Consider the following 23,700-nt stretch of genomic DNA (forward strand, 5'->3'; position numbering starts at 1 on the left):
TGAGAAGAAGAAAAAATAACTTGCAAATATGGGTTTATAATGTATGAAATGGTGAGATATAAGCTTGCAATTGTGAGGGGGAAAAGTATGGTGAGATTAAACAGTCACAGTCACTTTTTAATATTATTATTATTGATTGGTGGAAACAAGCTTCCATAGTTTTTTGTGTGTTATATATATATATATATATATATATATATATATATATATATATATATATATATATATATTTATAAAATGTAATTTATTCCTGTGATCAAAGCTGAATTTTCAGCATCATTACTCTAGTCTTCAGTGTCACATGATCCTTCAGAAGTCATTCTAATATTATTATTTGCTGAAACATTTATTATCAATGTTAAAAACACTTAATATTTTTGTGAAAACTGGTTGATGAATAGAATTATTTGAAACGGAAATCTTTTGTAAATGCCTTTGATCAATTTAATGCATTCTTGCTGAATAGAAGTATTAATTTAAACATTATTTTTATACTGTTTAAACACTATTATTGCCACAGTGTCATCATTTTTACATCCTCAGTTGAAGATGCATTGCAGACTTTTACATATACAGTGAGGAAAATAAGTATTTGAACACCCTGCTATTTTGCAAGTTCTCCCACTTAGAAATCATGGAGGGGTCTGAAATTGTCATCGTAGGTGCATGTCCACTGTGAGAGACATAATCTAAAAAAAAAAATCCAGAAATCACAATGTATGATTTTTTAACTATTTATTTGTATGATACAGCTGCAAATAAGTATTTGAACACCTGAGAAAATCAATGTTAATATTTGGTACAGTAGCCTTTGTTTGCAATTACAGAGGTCAAACGTTTCCTGTAGTTTTTCACCAGGTTTGCACACACTGCAGGAGGGATTTTGGCCCACTCCTCCACACAGATCTTCTCTAGATCAGTCAGATTTCTGGCTTGTCGCTGAGAAACACGGAGTTTGAGCTCCCTCCAAAGATTCTCTATTGGGTTTAGGTCTGGAGACTGGCTAGGCCACGGCAGAACCTTGATATGCTTCTTACAGAGCCACTCCTTGGTTATCCTGGCTGTGTGCTTCGGGTCATTGTCATGTTGGAAGACCCAGCCTCGACCCATCTTCAATGCTCTAACTGAGGGAAGGAGGTTGTTCCCCAAAATCTCGCAATACATGGCCCCGGTCATCCTCTCCTTAATACAGTGCAGTCGCCCTGTCCCATGTGCAGAAAAACACCCCCAAAGCATGATGCTACCACCCCCATGCTTCACAGTAGGGATGGTGTTCTTGGGATGGTACTCATCATTCTTCTTCCTCCAAACACGTTTAGTGGAATTATGACCAAAAAGTTCTATTTTGGTATCATCTGACCACATGACTTTCTCCCATGACTCGTCCAAATGGTCATTGGCAAACTTAAGACGGGCCTGGACATGTGCTGGTTTAAGCAGGGGAACCTTCCGTGCCATGCATGATTTCAAACCATGACGTCTTAGTGTATTACCAACAGTAACCTTGGAAACGGTGGTCCCAGCTCTTTTCAGGTCATTGACCAGCTCCTCCCGTGTAGTTCTGGGCTGATTTCTCACCTTTCTTAGGATCATTGAGTCCCCACGAGGTGAGATCTTACGTGGAGCCCCAGTCCGAGGGAGATTGACAGTCATGTTTAGCTTCTTCCATTTTCTAATGATTGCTCCAACAGTGGACCTTTTTTCACCAAGCTGCTTGGCAATTTCCCCGTAGCCCTTTCCAGCCTTGTGGAGGTGTACAATTTTGTCTCTAGTGTCTTTGGACAGCTCTTTGGTCTTGGCCATGTTAGTAGTTGGATTCTTACTGATTGTATGGGGTGGACAGGTGTCTTTATGCAGCTAACGACCTCAAACAGGTGCATCTAATTTAGGATAATAAATGGAGTGGAGGTGGACATTTTAAAGGCAGACTAACAGGTCTTTGAGGGTCAGAATTCTAGCTGATAGACAGGTGTTCAAATACTTATTTGCAGCTGTATCATACAAATAAATAGTTAAAAAATCATACATTGTGATTTCTGGATTTTTTTTTTAGATTATGTCTCTCACAGTGGACATGCACCTACGATGACAATTTCAGACCCCTCCATGATTTCTAAGTGGGAGAACTTGCAAAATAGCAGGGTGTTCAAATACTTATTTTCCTCACTGTAAATGTATTATATTTTATATATTAAATACAAATCTATTATGTGTGTTAGTTAAGATCAACAATAATCTGTTCATTTGATGTCTATGAAAATTAATGAATGGTGATAATAACTACATGAATATATATTTCCATGACTCGACACAAGCACAGCTCACAGATTTATTGTGTTTAAAATGATCCAGAAAGGTTCAATGACATGAACTATAATCCTGCTATTTCTGTGCTGTTCGTAAAAAGAAAAACCGAACAAGTACAATCAGATACAAGTTCTTAAATATGAATAAGACAAAAAACAACAACATGAAATGGCAAATTTGTGAATCAATACACAAGTGCAAAGTAAAAATAAGTTACTATTACAGTAGTTGTCGTTTTTTCTCAGTGCATTTTGGACATGTTTACATCTAAGAGTTAGTAAACTTCTATCTGCATGTATTATATATTATGCTGCGTTCACACCATGTCATAGTTACCGTAAGTTTGAGATGACGACGTGATGTTCTACTCGGACTGTTCATTATTGCGCTTCTGTCAACACCATAGACCGTAAACAAGATGGACGACACACTCTCTCTGACATCTTGCGCAGTAGTACAATGTGGAGCCGCGATATCAAAGCCCCGCCCACACTCTCGCAGAATCAGTTAGTACAGTTTACTGCAGAACAACTCATATCAGTGTGAAATAAACAGTTCTGGAAGTGTAGAAATTAAAGGTAAAGCTCCAGTCTCCTCCAGAAGATCTGTTGGTTCCTCAGTGACTACTTCGCTCAGACAAGCTGTCAATCATGACGTCAAAACCCGCATTTTTATAGCATCAAATAACTAAAACAAAACTTATTTAACGAACAAACACTTGAACTTACATCAACGTGATATAAAATGACAGAAACCAAAAATATTTGACATGTAATTTGATTGTTTAGTTTGTCTCACGTCTCATTACGTTACATGGAGAGGGCGGGGTTTATGACCTATACTGCATCCAGCCACCTGGGGGCGATCGAAACGCTTTGGCTTCACTTTTCAGGACTCATGTGGCACGGGACATTCCCAGCTTACGATCTCTACGATGACGCAAACAATTTTTACAAGCTGAAATCTCATAATTACGGTAATTACGACATGCCGTGAACACAACTTTTCTGTCATAGAAGCATTTTTTGTGTAGTAGAGTAAGCCTGTGACATGAGGGTTATTCTATGTGATTAAATATATTTATGATCAGATTTCAGGCCTCAGTCCTTGGCCTGGGCTACTTGTCGTGGGAGAAAGAAAATAGCCTTCTGTCCAATGTGTGTCCTTGGGCCTCGTTTCATTTTCCCATTCTTTTTTATTCCCACATACCAGTTTTCACCATACTTCTGAGACTGATATGTGTTGTAGTGGTTCTCCTCCATCCTCTCCAAGAAATAACTTTCATCCGTTACTAATGACTGCAAAGAGAGAAGGCACATAATAGTTGCACAAATGCTGATGTGTCTCATGTATGTCAGAAAGGTTTCTTTATACTTACTGACGCATACAGCTTGCCGTCTTCATTCATCGAGAGGTAAAGTCCTGCCTCTGTTCCTTCGATGACCACCACTCCTGGACTTGTTGCTTTTATGCGCAGTATGCCTTTAAAACACAGAAACACACGGGAGGATTATTGAAAATGATACAGAATAATCACAGATTCCAGAACAGCTTACAGAAGATCAAGGACAAATGTTTTCAGGGATGAAATGAAAGGATTCATTTCAGATGATTCACAAGTGTTTTATCGCAATCTTCATTTTTTTTATTTCAGATTTTATTTCAGTCTAAATGATTTTGTAACTCTTGAAGATGATCAGTTCTTGCAGGTTTATGTAAAATAGATGTATTTTAATATACATGAACCAGAGAAATACTGCATTATTTATAGTATACAGTATATAATTTCCTGGAGCTCTTGGTACATACAAACAGTGCTCAACGTAAATGAGTACAAGTAACATTTTAAACAATATCTCAATGAACACAAAAACAATTTCCAAAATGTATTATATAACATCTGTTTAACTTATAACATGAAAGTAAGGTTAATAATATAACTTAATTACACATTTTTCAGTTTTACTCAAATTAGGGTGATGCAAAAATGAGTACACCCCACAACAGAAACTACTACATCTAGTACTTTGTATGGCCTCCACGATTTTTAATGACAGCACCAAGTCCTCTAGGCATGGAATGAACAAGTTGCAACATCTATCTTTTCCATTCTTCAAGAATGAGCTCTTTTAGAGACTGGATGCTGGATGGAGAGTGATGCTCAACATGTCTCTTCAGAATTCCTCATAGGTGTTCGATTGGGTTCAGATCAGGAGCCGCTGAATCACTTTCACCCTGTTCTTCTTCAGAAATCCAACAGTGGCCTTAGATGTCCGTTTAGGATCATTGTCATGTTGGAAAAGTGCACGGAGTGATGGTGGCATCTTCTCTTTCAGTATAGAGCAGTACATCTGTGAATTCATGATGCCATCAATGAAATGCAGCTCCACGTAAGGACACTGACACCACCATGTTTCACTGTAGGCACCATGCATTTTTCTTTGTATTCCTCACCTTTGAGACGCTATGCAGTTTTGAAGGCATCAGTTCCAAAAACATTTATCTTGGTCTCATCACTCCAGAGTATAGAGTCCCAGTATTCTTCATCTTTGTCAGCATGGGCCCTGGCAAACTTTAGGCGGGCTTTTTTGTGCCTGGGCTTTAGGAGAGGCTTCTTTCGTGGACGGCACCCATGCATGCCATTCCTCTGCAGTGTACGCCGTATTGTGTTGCCCCAGTTTGGCTTTCTACTTCTTTAGATAACTGCAATGCATGCCGATTTTCTTCAGCCCTTCTCATCAGAAGACGCTCCTGTTGAGGCGTTAACTTCTGTGGACGACCCGGACGTCTCTGTGAGATGGTTTCAGTTCCATCTTTTTTACATTTTTGTACCACTTTTGCTGCAGTATTCTGACTGATAAGTAAAGCTTTGCTCTTCTTGTAGCCTTCACCTTTCTGGTGTAAAGAAATTATTTTCTTTCTCAGCTCTTGTGACATTTCTCTTCCATGTGGTGCCATTGCTGACAGTAAGAAATGGGGTTTTAACGCCCTTTTATAGCCAGCTGTCTGCTGGACACCTGTGTAATGAATAATTAGACTCACCTGTGCTTGAATTCTTGTTAAATTAGACGTTTGTAGTCTAAAATGTAGCTTTCAGTGGGGTGTACTCATTTTTGCATCACCCTAATTTGTTCTCTAAGTTATATTATTAACCTTACTTTCATGTTATAAGTTAAACAGATGCTATATAAAACTTAGTCTTGTCAACATTTTGGAAACTGTTTTTGTGTACATGACACGAGAACAATGTTTTAAATGTTTGCCCAACGTGCTGGGTAGTTTTATTTAACCGAACTATTGTTTAAAAAAATACTATACACAAAAAAAAAAAAAAAATGAAACAAATTTGCATTGTTTTTCATTGAAACAGTAAAATACTCTATTATTTGTAATTTTCAAGAAAGTAACCAAAGCTGTGCCCGAAATCTCGTACTGTTTTTCACGTACTATAAGTAGAGAAGTATTCAATTTTGGACGCAGCTCTCGAAAATGACAAATATTATCCAGAATGCATTGTTTTACGGTATATTACTGTTTCAGTGAAAAACAATATTTTACTGTGTAAATTTGTTTTTTACAGCTATTTTTTAGAGTGTAATGGCTGGCTTAAATGAACCAAAATAGTTTGGAAAAATCAGACACATAATTACTAGAGGCAACAATAATAATCAAAAGGTGAACACTCTAAAAAATACTGGGTTAAAAACAACCCAAGTTGGATTGAAAATCGACAAACCCAGCGATTGGGTTGTTTTAACCCAGCAGTTGGGTTAAATGTTTGCCCAACCTGCTGGGTAGTTTTATTTAAACCAACTATTGTTTAAAAATTGCTATATGGCTAGCTTAAAATGAACCCAAAATAGTTGGGAAATTAAAAACCAGATGCAATTAGAGGCAACAATAATAGACAAAAGGTGAATGTTTATTAATAAGCTTTAATATTTTATTAATATAAATTTAATAGTTTAATAGTTTATTAATATAAATTTATTAATAAGCAGTTTAATAAATGTTTATTGTTTAATAATTATTCATTGAACATTAATAAATGTTCATTTCCAACATACTTTGGGTTAATTTTAATTAAGCAATACAGTCATTTTTAAACAATAGTTGAGTTAAATAAAACTACCCAGCAGGTTGGGCAAACATTTAACCCAACAGCTGGGTTAAAACAACCCAATTGCTGGGTTTGTCCATTTTCAACCCAACTTGGGTTGTTTTTAACCCAGCATTTTTTAGAGTGAACATTTATTAAGCAATTTAAGAAATGTTTATTATTTAATTGTTATTTATTAAACTTATTAATACATGTTTATTTCCAACCTATTTTGGGTTCATTTTAAGGGAGCAATATAGTAATTTTTAAACAATAGTTGAGTTAAATAAAACTACCCAGCACATTGCGCAAAAATTTAACCCAACCACTGGGTTTGTCCATTTTTTTTTAGAGCAATAAGAAAAAAATAAAATAAAATAAACAGTAATAATAATGTGGTATACATCTGGAACATTAGACTTATGTACAGATTTGTGCATTATGCACTGCTGTATAAATAAAATATGTATATGTATTTACGTAATAATAATAAATTAGGGGTCAAATGTAACTTTTTTTTCAGTAAAATCAATGCAATATTTTTTTTTATTTAATATTTTGTGTTTTAAGGTAATATTAAGTAATAAGTAATGTTTATGCAAAAATTATGATCACTTTGTTTCCAAAATGTTTTTATTTTTATTTTCAAATGATAGATAGATAGATAGATAGATAGATAGATAGATAGATAGATAGATAGATAGATATGATATATTCAATATTCAAAAAAATATTTTTTTCAGGTCTGTGAACATAACCTTTTTAAATGAAATTGGCAATTTGAGCATTCTTTATTAGGCATGAATTACATTAGAACTATATGTTTTTGTGCTTCATTATTATCATTTAGCTCGGATCTGATAGCATCAGTGCAGCTCATGTTTAGCACCATAAACAGCAGTTTACTGAACTAAACACGTCTTCATAACGCTGCAATAGCGCAGTGAGAGTCATGGCACACGCATGCAGCAGCAGAACTCACTGTGGATGTTTTCCTCTCGAGCTCCAGCCACTGTCCCGTCCTCCAGGATCTGAAGGTGATATCCTCCATTCATACAGTACAGCCGCGTGAGCTTCTTATAGTCGGGCGGGTTGAATTTCACTGCAATATCGGCCTCAGTCATGCCTACTGTTTAATGATCTTCTGAGGTGTTTGAAAACAGAAAATGGCCGTGACTCAATCCTCGCGAGCTGCTGATTTTGCAGATTGTTTAGGGCAGCTGGCTCGGAGCGTGCATACGATGGCCGAAAATGCTGTCTAGATAGGCAGCTCAGTAAGTTTGAGACACAGTTAATAATGCTGGAGCAGCAGGGGATGAGGAAGGGCTTGTGTTCATTAACAGGGGCTCAAGACTTGCCTGGGCTAAAAACTGCACACACACACACTAAGGTTTGTTTAATTTGTGTAATGAATATCAAGCTGTTAGTTTTAAATGGATTACTGAATGCTGAGTACACTATAATTTTATTACCACTATAGGTAACATTTTATTTTGTCCTTGTTACACATATATCCTGTAGTGAGTAAATTATGCTGAGACTCACCCTAAACCAAACCCTAACCTCAACCAGTAAGTACATGTTGTAAATTAATATTACTCAGTAGTTAAAGGGGATCTATAATGCCCTTTTCACAAGATGTAATATAAGTCTCTGGTGTCCCCAGAATGTGTCTGAAGTTTCAGCTCAAAATACCCCATAGATCATTTATTGTAGCTTGTCAAATTTGCCCCTATTTGGGTGTTTTTGTGTGTGTCCCTTTAAATGCAAATGAGCTGCCACTTTCCAGAAGAGGGCGGAGCTTTAACAGCTCAACAACAACAAAGCTGGAGAATCTCACGCAGCCAAAATGACACTAGACTCAGGAAGAAGTTACAACTTTTAGATGTTTCTGAATGGTTAGTGGATAAATTGATGTAGTTGCTGTGGAGTTGATTCAACTCATCCACTAGCATGTGCCGTCATGTTCATCTTTTGTGCAAATCCAGCGTTGAATTTGTGAAGCAGTCCGGCGTAAAATGACGGCATGTCAACAACACTCTACTACAACAACTCTTCCTCTTCTCTAAAGCAGCCCAACATGGCCCCGCCCCTTTTGTTGTGTGTTCTCGGGGGCGGGGTTTATGTAAATTTTGGGTTAGTGATGTCACTAGCCCAGGACGAAGCTCATTTTAGTTTGTTGTAGTCCTTAAAAAGCAATTTCTGTAAAAGAAAATATCTCTCTTTGCATTGAACTTTGAGCGTCGTAACTTTGCAGATGTTGTTTATGCTCAAACATCATCATCACATTAGTCACACCCTCCAAAAAAGTGACAAAAAAGTCCACATTGATTTTAAACATGGGCATGATTAATGAAAAACATATGACCACTACATGGATAGGTCTCAGGTGAATATTACCAATGCTAGTACACTGTGATGGAAACAGATTGGTTGATTGGTTTGTTGTTGGGAGATGGAGTTTAATGTGTGCAAGTTGTTTAAATTCAAAACAGTGGTTGGTTATCAGCACTTTTATTTAGATCGTTTGGCCTTGCAACTTTTATCTTTTTAACTATGTCCAGGTTTAAATATGAAACATTTCTGAATAATGAATTAGAACTACATGTGTAACTGTATTGTGCCACCATATATCAGAATACAAAAATGCAACAATATGCATTGTGGATTGCAGTGTTACTTTTAAAAATAATGTTAAAATATTGGGTAACACTTTATTTTACAGTGTCATTGTTACACGTTACATGTGGTTACTTGTAATAATAACTATAAATTATGCATAATTGCATGCAATTAACCCTAAACCAAACCCTCATCCTTACCCCAACCCTATAGTAAGTACATGTAGTTAATTATTATTATTCTGTACTTAAATGTATAATTACACTGTAACACGGACACCTTAAAATAAAGTGTAACCAAATATTGCGTTACTCCCTAAAAAAGTAACTAATTGTGTAACAAGTTACTTTTGCATTACTTTTTCTCACCAGGGCTGGGCTTGCTTTGTTTTTAAATAACAAAAAAGTTTTATTTTTGGCAAATATTTCACCCCAAAAGTGAAATGAATACAAGAAGCAAATGCAAATTCACAACTGTACAGTAGAGGGCGTCGCTCAAACAAACCTTTCCGCTGTGCTGCCATTCTGGATCGCAGAAGAAGAATAGGATAAAGTTCAACATTCTTACTTCAGCAATAAAAACAAAAAGATGAAACACAAATGTGACGTTTAGCTAAAGTAATTTTAGCTTATTTGTCTTATCAAAGACGTTGGTTAACAAAGTGAGATTAAATGCATAAAGTATATTTGTGTTATTTAACATTCAATTATTGCAGGTTTGCGTAATATTCTGAGTTTGAATTTCAGTGTTTTTATTAATTTTGAGGAATGCTGAATCTGTTTTTGTGCAAGTGAGATGAGTTAAATGCATGTTCACATTTAGTCTAGAACGACATTAACATGTTTGCACAACGTTTTGCACTTACTATTTCTTACATGAGGACAGGAGGGCTGTCAATAAATGAGAAAACAGTAACTTGTCATATGTAACATTTTGTAAATTTAAAAGTAATGTGTTACTTTACTAGTTACTTAGGAAAAAGTAATCTGATTACGTAACACAAGTTACTTGTAATGCGTTACCCCAACACTGGTGGATAATTCAACCAAAATGAAAGTTTAGAGAGATTTAATTAAGCATCAGATATGTTATGGTACATTAAATAATAGTAAACCCAGAAGATCACACATTTGAGTTTCTGTTTAATAATTATTATAAATAAATTAAAAATAAAACATTATTAAAACACGTTTAGAAGTAATAATTTAAAAAATACCATTTTAACTAAATTCGGATCAGTTTCAATTTCTGCATTTTCTTATCTGTAGCAAGCATTTTGAGGTGTTTTGACAAATCAGAGCCACCGTACATGCGAACGCCAAACTCCAGAATGGCGTCTGACAAGTTGATCCACTTCATCCCGCAGCACAAAGCACTGTACGACAAAGTGCGGAATACAAAGAGATGTAATATAAAAGTTTTTATGACTGTGTAACCCCTCCTGTGCGAACCACACGCTCTATGTGGGACTCGAACCCGGGTCCGCTGGCATGGGAGGCGTCCGCAGCCCTAGCGTCAGTCACTAGAGCACCTCTTGATAACAGGAGTGAGGTTTACACGCACAGCTCTTACTAGCTGGCCTCCATTACATATGTATAACACCAGTATTTCCTACACCTACATTGATTATTTCGGGATAATCCCGCAGCTCCTTGGTAAGGAGGTGGAACGCAATCTCAGAATTGGATGGACCCAATATTTCCTTTCCTTTTCTCTTTTTAAAGGGTTAGTTCACCCAAAAATGAAAATAATAGCCCTGTCCAAATACCCACACTTGCGGTCTTGGCCACTTGAGAGCTCGTGCACGCGACAGGAATTAAGTGCGCAAGACTGTCTTAAAAATGCCCAAGTGCCCTTAACGCACACTAAACCCACACTATCTTGAATACCGCTTTGGAGTGCATCATGCATTATGTTCGGGAACTCGCATGCACCAAAATCGCGAGATGTCAAGGCAAACTGTAAGTTAAATTAATTATATATTACATATAATTTGGTAGTAAAATATAAAGTGTCGCACATTTTATTGATGCAAAGATGAGTAGGCTGTGTGTATTTTGTACGTCATTTGCAACCGCTTTTTATCACTTAAAGAAGCACAATTTTAATATTGTGTCTTCTGTTAGTTACATAGTGAGCACTGAACAGACATTTAGAAGTGTATTTTAAAATGCAAAGCAATGAAAATAATAATAATAATAAAAAAAAGCTTTGTAAACACTTTTTGCAAGACTGTAAGTGTGTCCCATTGGGTAATCAAAAGTTCTACACACACTTGCAGTCTTCACACCTACTTGAGCAAAATACAGGAAATACGTCATATAAGTAGGCAAGTGGTCAAGTGCAAAGACTGCAAGTGTGGCTATTTGGACAGGGCTAAGGTCATTAATCACTCAACCTCATGCCGTTCCACACCCGTAAGACCTTCGTTCATCTTCAGAACACAAATTAAGATATTTTTGATGAAATCTGCATAGCCAGCAATGACATTTCCTCTCTCAAGATCTATTAATGTACTAAAAACATATTTAAATCAGTTCATGCGAGTACAGTGGTTCAATATTAATATTATAAAGCAACGAGAATATTTTTGGTGCAAAATAACGACTTAAAAAGTGATGGCCGATTTCAAAACACTGCTTCATTAAGCTTCGGAGCGTTATGAATCTTTTGTGTCGAATCATGATTCGGATCACGTGTCAAACAACAAAAACATCCTCACTGCTTGAAGACTCATTTTGTATTGTTTTGCGATTTTTTTCGCAACTTATTATTAATACACATTGCAAGTGCAAGGTTTCTTTGCATAACGAATTTTTAGGATGACGAATATGAAAAAATGCATTCGAAAATTTCAAACTTAGTGTGCAAACACCTTTACAAAAAAAAAAAAGATCATTTTATTTACTATTTCTTGCCTCTTTATTAGCTGACCCTCGCCCCATAAAAGGTGAGAAAATGTCCCTTTTGACAACCAAGCATTGAGTTAAATCCCACCCACCTTTCCATGCTTTTGAATTCTGACAACATGACAAGCCACTCCTGATACTATAGGGTCTAAGAGAACATTTTATTAGACATGTTGCAAAAGTTCATGTAAATACATCTGTTTATTTGTATCATATATATCTGTAGGAACAAAAGAGCAAAGTGAAAAGTGCTGCTCAGATATTGATTAGATTTTGAAAATAAGTGTTGATCGCTAAATCTGTACCACACAATGCAACGCTAAGCAGTTTGAAGCTGGAGATATCATCTGATTTTTATTCATGTATTAAACAAGATTCCACGGAAGAAATTTAAAATATTCTCATCTTTTCCCTCTCTTGAATATATATACTTTTGACAACTGTTAAGACAAGCACAGTTTTATATTGTACAAATTGAAAGCAATATACGTTTGGCACAGAAATAACAAAACAGGTGAGTAGAAATTCCCAGAGTTAACCCTGCTCCAGCGCCACGGTTCGACTGACTGAACGATCAGACAGCCAAGGTTAGTTTAATGGATTAGACCTGATTAAAAAAAAAAAGGTTAAAAAACATACAGAAATCTAGAGTTTGAGAAGTGCTGCAAATATAAATGAAATGGGCCTGAGTTGATGTTTGGTGTAGCTGAGCGTGATTGTACGGTATCTGACTATTCAAAAAAATCTGTATGAATTCAGAATGTAATCCGCAACCTCTGTTTTGGTTGTATCCCGTGGCATTACTATGTAAGCCAGCAATAAAGGAACAATTACGACACACACAATAAAAAACAAAAAGTCATGTTTCACATTGCATAATTCCTCTATCAATTAACAGGTGAAATTAATAATAAATGGCTTTCTTCGACATGAATACACCTTTCTGCAGAACAAACCTAAACCAGCCACTTTAAAGCATTTACAAGAAGTGAAAGTGCTCGATTTGCATTTCTCGACTGACCAATCAGTGTAAAAATAATCGTTAGATGCATCGATAAGGATCACTTTTTTGAATTTCACACTAATGATTACAGAGCTGCCAAAAAAAAAGAAAAGAAAAAGAAAACAGCTGTTATTTTAAAATTACAAGTGCAAGTGGGTATAAAAGTACAATCAACTATGAAGAAGTCCTAAAACAATGGGTGTCTGGTGCGGGCGAACGGTTAAAAAGGAAACAAGCTAAAAAAAAGGCACATATTTTCCCTTTTTCTGTATATATATATATATATATATATATATATATGCAGTTCTGTTAATGACATGACTTGTTTTAAAACTGTGATGATATGTTGTTATACAAAACGCGTTTTATTTTCTCAAACCAAGCTGAAGCCGTTATCTCTGTACATATTATTTGAAATGATTATTTTAAACTGTTATCATCTGAAGTTAAAAAGTATGCTATGTGAAGATAAATCGGTAAAAGAGACGATATAATCTGCGCATACTGTTCCGTAAGTGCTGCATCTGCTCCAAAAATAAAAGACCTGTGGAACACTACATAGTAAGTGACCTTAGACAATAAGATTTCTTCTACTAATAGTTGATTCTGGGAGTCAAACACCTGAGACGACATATATGGGATAACCTATCCATGAGATTCACGGTTATGTCATTTCAACAGTTCAGCCATTTGTTAGCTTTTTAGAACCTCTAATTACCCGTCTCTTCCTCCGACTCTATTCTGGTCAATCATGGAGTTCCGTGCTGGGTTGCATACTGTCCCCACCCCTCACCCTCCTCGCGCCGTAGCTCCGCCTCCCTCTGCTGTGTCGGGTGGAGTTGGAGTGAGGGGATGGGGTGGATGTTTAAGGCATCGTGTCCTGCTGCTGGGAGGAGATTCACTTCTGGTGAAAGAGCAGCGGCTTGACGCTCCCAGCTTTGAATTTTGGTAACTGATTGCTGATGATCTCCGCGAGCATTTCGGGAAACTCCACGCTGAGGGATTTATTCACAAACATGTAGAAACAGAAGTTCAGGAGTCCACCCACCATCTGAAGAGATAGAGAGGGGGTTAGAGATTCAAACAGCATCTGTAATGCACTTCATCAAATGAGAAGTTATTTTAGAAATGGAGGAAGTTGAATGCATTAAATGATGCATTAAATCATTAAAAAATGTATCAGTTTCCACAAAAATATTAAGCAGCACAACTGTTTTAACATTGACGATTATAATAAATGTTTCTTGAGCAGCAAATCATCATATTAGAAGGATCATGTGACACTGAAGATTGGAGTAATGATGCTGAAAATTCAGCTTTGATCACAGGAATAAATTACACTTTACTATAGAAAACAGTTATTTAAATTGTAATAATATTTAACTGTTTTTAGTGCATTTTTGATCAAAAAATACTTTTTTTAAAAAAAATAAAACCTCACTGACCCCAAACTTTTAAAGGTGCCCTAGAACTTTTTTTCAAAAGATGTAATATAAGTCTAAGGTGTCCCCTGAATGTGTCTGTGAAGTTTCAGCTCTAAATACCCCATAGATTTTTTTTAATTCATTTTTTTAGCTGCCTATTTTGGGGCATCATTATAAATGAGCCGATTCAGGGCTACTGGCCCTTTAAATCTCGTGCTCTCCGCCCATGGAGCTCGCGCTTGCCTTAAACAGTGCATAAACAAAGTTCACACAGCTAATATAACCCTCAAAAGGATCTTTACAAAGTGTCCGTCATGCATGCGGCATGCATGCGTCGGATTTAGGGCTGGGCGATATATCGCATGTGATTGTCACGCGCATTTCGTCAGTAAAGCCGGTTCCCTGATTACCGCTAAATCGCCATCACCTGCTTTCAAATGGAGCGGCATTTAATAGACAGAACCGTAGTTCACTGACAAGCCACGCAATATCGCAGATGAATCGCCTTCGATAATGAACGCGATATTGTATACTGTTATATTGTGAACATTGATTCTGAATGAATTTGAGGCTGTGCTCCGTGGCTAACGGCTAATGCTACACCGTTGGAGAGATTTATAAAGAATGAAGTTGTGTTTATGAATTATACAGACTGCAAGTGTTTAAAAATGAAAATAGCGACGGCTCTTGTCTCCGTGAATACAGTAATAAACGATGGTAACTTTAACCACATTTAACAGTACATTAGCAACATGCTAACGAAACATTTAGAAAGACAATTTACAAATATCACTAAAAATATCATGTAATCATGGATCATGTCAGTTATTATTGCTCCATCTGCCATTTTTCGCTGTTGTTCTTGCTTGCTTACCTAGTCTGATGATTCAGCTGTGCACAGATCCAGACGTTAATACTGGCTGCCATTGTGTAATGCCTTGAACATGTGCTGGCATATGCAAATATTGGGGTCGTACATATTAATGTTCCCGACTGTTACGTAACAGTCAGTGTTATGTTGAGATTCGCCTGTTCTTCGGAGGTCTTTTAAACAAATGAGATTTATATAAGAAGGAGGAACCAATGGAGTTTGAGACTCACTGTATGTCATTTCCATGTACTGAACTCTTGTTATTCAACTATGCCAAGATAAATTCAATTTTTCATTCGAGTGCACCTTTAAATAGCAGTGTACATCAAAAAATAGGACCAATTATGATTTATGTTGTTTTTAAATTAAAATGACATGACATAAAAGACATTTGCTCTGTTTCAAAACTCAGTCAGTAGGCAAACTCCTCATTTAAAGGCTGAATAATGCGAAGCGGGCCCTAGCAAATTTCGTTACAATCAGCCTCCATCAACCTTGACAGCCGCTCGAACTTCATTGGCTGATGGAGGCCGAGTTTTTTGGGATCAATCGGACTGACTGTTGAGTAGGTATAGCCGTATTCATGCTTTATTTTATAGTGCCACCAAGTGGCCAATCGTTGAGTTTTATTTTCATGTGATTAAAAATTGAGCCCATAAACATGAGTACCTAGTTTGGTGAAAATATCTAATTCGGTTCAAGAGTTACAGACATTTTAGTAAAAGTGGCTCCACCCCTTAACGTTAGTGAAATGCAATTCTAACTTTTTTTTTGATAATTATTGATGTTTGACCTGCAGAGAATCTTTCTGCACTGGTTTGGTTCCGATCGGGCGAAAAATCCAAAATACACGAACATTTTGCCAGGGCGATGATCGAATCTGAGACGTGTGTCTCCAACGATATAAGACTGTGACGAACAGTTTAGGAGTTATGAGCCATTTTGTATTTTTCACCGCTGTAGCGCCCCCATCAGGCCGACTGGGGTAAGCCTTGGTGACGCTGTAGAAGTCTCTATGACTTACAGTTTGATCTGCCTGATCACTTTTAGAGGAGAATGCTGATCCTTGGAAAATTAGAGTTTCAGCGCTACATGATTGAACCCCTAATTATTTTACTATAATATATAATATAAATTTAGCAATATTTAAATGATTTAATATAGTGCAGTCTATTAATGGATTAGTTCACTTCAGAATCGAAATTTCCTGATAATTTACTCACACCCATGTCATCCAAGATGTTTTTATGTCTTCAGTGGAAAAGAAATTAAGGTTTCTGAGGAAAACATTCCAGGATTTTTCTCCATATAGTGGACTTCACTGGGGTTCAACGGGTTGAAGGTCCAAATGTCAGTTTCAGTGCAGCTTCAAAGAGCTCTACATGATCCCAGACGAGGAATAAGAGTCTAATCTAGAGAAACCATCGGCCATTTTCTAAAAAAAATAAATAAAATGATATACTTTTTAACCACAAATGCTCGTCTTGCACTGCTCTGTGATGTGCCATGCATTACGTAATCACATTGGAAAGGTTACGCGTGACATAGGCAGACGTACTGATGTGCATTTGTGGTTAAAAAATATTTTTTTTGAAAATGACCTTTGGTTTCACTAGATAAGACTCTTATTCCTCGTCTGGGATCATGTAGAGCTCTTTGAAGCTGCACTGAAACTGACATTTTGACCTTCAACCCGTTGAACCCCAGTGAAGTCCACTATATGGAGAAAAATCCTATAATAATTTCTTTTCGACTGAAGAAAGAAAGACAAAAACATCTTGGATGACATGAGGGTGAGTAAATTATCAGGAAATTTGAATTCTGAAGTGAACTAATCCTTTAAGTAAAATACAATAAGAAGGTCTATTTTACCCAATATTTGTGAGAGCCATGTATATCCATCCTTATTAGAGTATTGCATCATTAGCTTAGCAACAAGCAATGCTCTACTGGGATAAACTGCTGAATTGAGTCTCCCGAGCAGTATTAGTATGACGCACAGAGTTGCTGCCTATGAACAGTGTTCTATATTAGTCCATCTCAGTTTGGGAGCTGCCTCCTGTATAGAGTTTGGAGCAGAGCCATAATTTTCTATGAGCATTATTTAGGATAAACTTCATTACATCGTGCATGGAGTCCAGTAGCTTAGTGAGCTGATAGAATCGCTGCCAGTTCTGGCTGGAGTTCTCCTCTCTCTTCACAATGGCCTTGCCCAGTTCTTTAATGTAAGACATTCGCAGCTCATCAAACACTGACTGGCTCTTCAAACCATCCTTCGGTACTGAGAAACAACAAAAAACATAAGAAGGTTTTGTTATGGTCAAATTATGTTGGTTTGTTAAGCTCATTCAATACATCTTGACCATATACATGGATCAAGCATCAATGTCTTCTGAAGTAGCTCACCTGTGCTCAGGAGCAGAAGGACTTTCATGCACAGGTACTCCTCATTGGACACTTGCAGTCTCACAAACTCATTGGAGATCTTCAGCATCTGTTCACACTGATCATTCATGTAGGGCAACTTCATCCTCTCTCTGTGGACAGAGACAAATAACTCTTATATGGGGCGTTAAACAGCCGAAGTAAAAGATGTTAGTTGAGACTCGCGCTGCCTGTCTCTTTGTGAGAGGGTTTGGTGAAATCAAAACAAATGAGAGTAACAGCACACATCAAGAGCTTCACAAATAAGAAACATGACTTGTGGTAAAAATTCAAAACATTGAGGGTTTTTTTATTTATAACATAAGATATAGTAACATAACATGACCAAGGAAGCTGAATATTATCATGACTACAAATGTTGATTTTATAGTTCAATAAACAAGTAGTTAATATTAAGTTACTTACATTTTTGACACAATACTGACTGTTTTTGTTCTATTTCACCAATGAAAACAGTTCCAAACAAAGATCACAGCAGAACTATTGCGCATTCTCAAAGCAATGATTCAGCGTTATGAACGAATCACTTGAATGACTCAATGTTTCCATCACCATTTTTATGCACATTTTGAAGTATTGCATCAGAAACGAGTGACTGAAATGCCAAAGTTCGAATAAAAATCACTTGAGGTGGTTTTTATGCGAATAATGGGAGATGGAAACACATCTGCCGAATAAATTCTGATGCAGCAAACATTAAACCCACGAAACTAATCGTAATCGGCTGTTTCTGCTGATGGTTTTGTAAACGAAAACTTAATGTTTGATTCTGTTATGATGCATTAATTCTGAATGTACTGGCGCTTGTGTGTGCAAATGCGTACTTTTGTACTAGAGTGTCGTGGGTTTTTCAGGGTTGTCCTCTCTTAATTAAGTCGAGAAGAGTTCAGACGGCTCTCGTTTATTGTTTTCTCGTGTTTAGGCGAACCCTTCCCGACCGCTCCTTCACAGTGTTTTATTTACTGTTGGATACTAGGTTAACAACTTGATGGAAACGCACCTAATTGGCATTTGTCTTTTTTTGTGAACTTTGAAAATATTCACTTCGTTGGATGGAAACCCAGCTAACGTCACTCTTTAAGTGATATGCCGCCACCTACTGGCAGTTTAGGTTCATGTTTAAAAGCATCATTGCATTTTTCCCAACATTTCTCATTTTTATATTCAAAAATGTATTTAAAACATTAATCTCATAACAATAAAGGATTAGTTCACTTCAGAATTCAAATTTCCTGATCATTTACTCACCCCCATGTCATCCAAGATGTTTCTTTCTTCAGACATTAGAAATTAAGGTTTTTGAGGAAAACATTCCAGGATTTTTCTCCATATAGTGGACTTCACTGGGGTTCAACAGGTTTAAGATCCAAATGTCAGTTTCAGTCCAGCTTCAAAGAGCTCTACATGATCCCAGACGAGGAATAAGAGTCTTATCTAGCGAAATATATATATGTATATATATACTTTTTAACCACAAATGCTCGTCTTGCACTAGCTCTGACGTAATCATTTTGAAAAAAATAAGTCAAAGTCCCTTTACAAAAAAAAAAAAGGTAAAAACGATGTCGGACGATTTTGAAGTTGGAGAAAATGAGTTTTTCGCCCCTACCTTCTGCCTACATCACACGTGACCTTTCCAACATGATTATGTAATGCGTGGCGCATCACAGAGCAGTGCAAGATGAGCATTTGTGGTTAAAAAAAAAAAAATATTCATTTTTTTTTTTTTTAAATGGCCAATGGTTTCTCTAGATAAGACTCTTATTCCTCGTCTGGGATCATGTAGAGCTCTTTGAAGCTGCACTGAAACTGACATGGAGAAAAATCCTGGATTGTTTTCCTTAATTTCTTGTCAACTGAAGAAAGAAAGATATAAACGTCTTGGATGACATGGGGGTGAGTAGATTATCAGGATATTTTAATCCTTTAAGTCTGTAAAAAAAAATATTGCTTCAGAATAAATGATCCTTTTTTTCTCCCCCGGACGAGTAACTTTTTCCTCGTACAAGTGAATGACCAAGCACATGACAAGGCTTATTGTCGAGCCAGAACGAATAGTTCCAGTTCTTGTTACACATTGGGGCTTATTGCACATGGCCTGTTATATGAGACACATACTCATTGATCACCAGGTCTGGAGCGAAACACAGCATGTTTCCATTACACTGCTGGTATGATCTCCAACCCAGTCCAAAAGACATGAGGAACAGCCAGGAACATTGCAGGAGGGTCATCTGATCGTCCAGGTGAAGGTTCCGGAACCCTAAAAAGTGCAAAATAGAGGGTTTTAGTATGTTATGCGGCTGAAGGACTTTTTTTAAGATGTCCCAAATTGTACCTGGCAGAGCTTTGGCCCATTTGACTGCAGAGATGACTTGCCGGCCGCCCAGCCTGTTCAGAGTGGTCATGAGGCGGGTGGACGTGTCCGGTATGGTGCTGTCGTATCCGGCGTAGATGGTGTCCGGCTCAATGGCCTTTAGTAGTGACAGCATGGTGGGCACTAGCTGAGGCATGGGTTTGGGTACCAGTGACCGCGTTTCGGGCAGTGGAGGAAGATTGCGCTCTGGAATCGTCGGCTGCTGGATTACCTTTCCTGTTTGACGCCCCTTCTTGGTTTTACGGGCTGAGCAGTGAATGAGGAAAGTTTACAATAGTCAAACTTTATGCATTTCCTTTTATTGAATTTTACATTTGTATAAACCTAAACTGACATTTGGGGACACACTGGTATAATTATGCAATAAGTAGAACATTTTGTGTTACCCTCTAGGTTCATGCCTGCCATGAGGCATTTGCGGAAACGACAGGCAGGGCAGTTCTTCCGGCGGATTTTGTCAATGATGCAATCGTTCCGTCCAGCGCACAGGTAATTGTGTTGCCCTACGAGAATCAAGAGTAGTGTGGATTAGACAGGATGCACTCGCTCGTCATGAACAGAAGCTGTCAAGCATGAATTTGCTACTTTTTTAAACGAACAAATGTGCACAATAAACATTTCTGCCACTAAAATAAACAACAATTAACAGAAGTTCCTATTCACGTTATTTGTCTGCATATTATCAGAATGCATTTCCTCTGTCAAGCAGAGATACATTTCACCGACGAATGACTCATAGTACGACTCATCTGAAATAGACATGCAATGAGAAATCAGAACATGCTGGAAAGTCGTGGTCTCTAACTACCTAATCAGGCAAAGAATATCACATATTTTTGTTTCCCACTGATTTGTCTTGTTGACCAGCCTTCATCCCTTGTGAAAATGAAATGTGCTTAAATGTATTGCATGTGCAATTGTAGTGTACTTACAGTGCTGATCAAAAGTTTTACTATTTTTAATGTCTCTTATGCTCATCAAGCCTGCATTATTTGATCAAAAATACAGCAAAAACAGTAATATTGTGAAATATTATTACAATTTACTTTAAAATATAATTTCAGTGATGCAAAGCTGAATTTTCAGCATCATTACTCCAGCCTTCAGTGTCACATGATCCTTCAGAAATCATTCTAATATGCTGATTTATAATCAATGTTGGAAACAGTTGTGTTGTTTTTACTTTTTACAGGATTCATTAATGAATAAAAGATTAAAAAGAACAGCATTTATTCAAAATAGAAATCTTTTCTAACAATATAAGTCTTTATTATCACTTTTTTATCAATTTAACACATCCTTGCTGAATAAAAGTATTGATTTCTTTCAAAAAATAAAAAAATAAAATTACTGACCCCAAACTTTTGAACAGTAGTGTATATTGCTAGAAAAGATTTCTAATTTAACGCTGCATTCCGTAAGTTTTGCTTCTTTGTCGCCATCTCTGTTTCAAACCTGCAATTGCATTTAGATGTGGAATTTTAATTTTACGTGGGTTGTGCATCGGCACGGCTCCTCAGCGTGAACGAATCTAATGTTTTGAGGAGAATGTACTCTGGAATCACCAAAAGTATGACCAAAATAAGAATTTTCACCGGAAAATGTCATCTGAACAAGTAATGGCAAGTTTACACTACAGGACTTTAAACATTGGCGGATCGCTGTGCTGTTCAGACTACATGACTTGCTGTGGAGTCTTTAAGTTTTTACACTACGTATATGATCCGCAACAAGGAGGTTACACACTACATGAGCTGACGACAACTGACACCGAACGGCTTTATTTGAAAATGGACAATTGGGAAGAAATTCAAATTCAACTTACGAAAATGACCGATCGTTTCACTAGATAAGACTCTTATTCCTCGTCTGGTATCGTTTAAAGCTCTTTGAAGCTGCACTGAAACTGTAATTTTGACCTTCAACCGTCTGGAGTCCATTGAAGTCCACTATAAGGAGAATAATCCTGGAATGTTTTCATCAAAAACCTTAATTTCTTTTCGACTGAAGAAAGAAAGACATGAACATCTTGGATGACATGGGGTGAGTAAATTTTCAGGAAAATTTTATTTAAAAGTGGACTAATCCTTTAAAATCCTGTAGTGTAAACTTGGCATTAGTAACATGTCTGCCACTACCAACTGAGGGAAAAAAAAGGATTATAATAAATCGCTGCTAATGGTGATTAAATCTAAAGATCACTTAGCTCATATCACATCAAACCGTGCAAATTATTATTATTGTTATACTTTGTGTGTATTAGCTATAAATTATCTGCATCCTCACATGATATAGCTACTAGCTGGGACTCGTTTTTTATGTAAACAGACGTGACATAATGATGCAAAGACGAATGGCATCATGCTCGAATTTCCCGCGGAAACCTACCAGTACCACTCCAATTAGAAAACATTATTACAAGCTTACCGTTGTGAATCAGGTTAAGGTAAGAACACTGGCTGGTTATTTACTTGCTCAAAAATTGATTTTAAACCAAAAAAGTGACAGACTGCAGCTTTAAATAAATAAAGAATCCTGAAAAAAGTATCACAGGTTATAAAAAAAATATTAAGCAGCACAAACATTGATAATAAATCAGCATGTTAGATGATTTCTGAAGGATCATGTGACACTGAAGACTGGAGTAATGATGCTGAAAATTCATCTTTGCATGACTGAAATAAATTATACTTTAAAGTATATTAAAATAGAAAACCATTATTTTAAATTGTAATAATATTTCACAATATTACTGTTTTTACTGTATTTTTGATCAAATAAATGCTGGCCACAGATATAAAACAAGGATACAGGTGTATCCCTCACCTTCAACTGCTCTCTTAAAGAAGACTTTACAGCTTCCACAGGTGAGGACTCCATAATGGCAGCCCGAAGCTTCATCGGAGCACACCAGACAGATCTTGTGTACGCCGGTGCCGGACTTTCCAACAGCTGAGGATGTGGCAGTGCTGTCTTCAGGTCTGAAACACAGAACACAGGAGCATATTAATGTACAGAAAAAATCTTAATTAAATAATAATCAACGTTGTTCACTTGGACTGACAAGAACTAACCATCAGCTACACAAATGTATTTATTTATCACTGAAATATATATATATATATATATATATATATATACAGTACAGTCCAAACGTTTGGAACCACTAAGATTTTTAATGTCTTTAAAAGAAGTTTGGTCTGCTCACCAAGGCTACATTTATTTAATTAAAAATACAGTAAAAACAGTGATATCGTGAAATATTATTACAATTTAAAATAACTGTGTACTATTTAAATATATTTGACAAAGTACTTTATTCCTGTGATGCAAAGCTGAATTTTCAGCATCGTTACTCCAGTCTTCAGTGTCACATGATCCTTCAGAAATCATTCTAATATGCTGATTTGCTGCTCAATAAACATTTATGATTATTTTCAATGTTGAAAACAGTTGTGTACTTTTTTTTTTCAGGATTCCTTGATGAATAGAAAGTTCAAAAGAACAGCATTTATCTGAAATACAAAGCTTCTGTAGCATTATACACTGCCGTTCAAAAGTTTGGGGTCAGTAAGAATTTTTATTTTAATTTTTTTTGAAAAGAAATTAAAGAAATGAATACTTTTATTCAGCAAGGATGCAT

The 23,700-nt window shown here is 36.6% G+C and overlaps 2 protein-coding genes across 2 annotated transcripts in view; both read right to left on the reverse strand.

The window, feature by feature from the left end:
• Positions 1-2,315: 2,315 nt before the first annotated feature.
• fgf1a (fibroblast growth factor 1a) lies at positions 2,316-7,783 on the reverse strand. The gene is made up of 3 exons (XM_048177069.1): positions 7,389-7,783; positions 3,686-3,789; positions 2,316-3,605 (listed from the first exon to the last, which is right to left on the reverse strand). Exons 1-3 carry the CDS (start codon positions 7,528-7,530, stop codon positions 3,408-3,410), a joined length of 444 nt encoding a protein of 147 aa, XP_048033026.1. The 5' UTR covers positions 7,531-7,783; the 3' UTR covers positions 2,316-3,407.
• Positions 7,784-12,077: 4,294 nt separating this feature from the next.
• The window catches only part of nr3c1 (nuclear receptor subfamily 3, group C, member 1 (glucocorticoid receptor)), a 47,682-nt gene continuing 36,059 nt past the window's right edge, over positions 12,078-23,700 (reverse strand). Inside the window, exons 3-9 of the mRNA XM_048175815.1 lie at positions 22,884-23,038; positions 20,444-20,560; positions 20,019-20,303; positions 19,799-19,943; positions 17,642-17,772; positions 17,359-17,516; positions 12,078-13,991 (exon numbers count right to left, since the gene is read on the reverse strand). Coding sequence (XP_048031772.1) covers positions 13,839-13,991; positions 17,359-17,516; positions 17,642-17,772; positions 19,799-19,943; positions 20,019-20,303; positions 20,444-20,560; positions 22,884-23,038 — 1,144 coding nt within the window. The 3' untranslated portion in view covers positions 12,078-13,838. The remainder of the gene's footprint in view (positions 13,992-17,358; positions 17,517-17,641; positions 17,773-19,798; positions 19,944-20,018; positions 20,304-20,443; positions 20,561-22,883; positions 23,039-23,700) is intronic.

The sequence above is a fragment of the Megalobrama amblycephala genome, linkage group LG23, assembly GCF_018812025.1.
Source record: "Megalobrama amblycephala isolate DHTTF-2021 linkage group LG23, ASM1881202v1, whole genome shotgun sequence".
Lineage (NCBI taxonomy): Eukaryota > Metazoa > Chordata > Actinopteri > Cypriniformes > Xenocyprididae > Megalobrama > Megalobrama amblycephala.

What these genes read in the sequence shown, in the direction of transcription:
- fgf1a (XM_048177069.1), bottom strand. Translation starts at nt 7,530, where the DNA reads ATGACTGAGGCCGATATTGCAGTGAAATTCAACCCGCCCGACTATAAG. An exon ending in TCGAGAGGAAAACATCCACA is followed by an intron (nt 3,790 to 7,388) that starts GTGAGTTCTGCT and finishes TGTGTTTTAAAG; the next exon opens with GCATACTGCGCATAAAAGCA. An exon ending in ACGGCAAGCTGTATGCGTCA is followed by an intron (nt 3,606 to 3,685) that starts GTAAGTATAAAG and finishes CTCTCTTTGCAG; the next exon opens with TCATTAGTAACGGATGAAAG.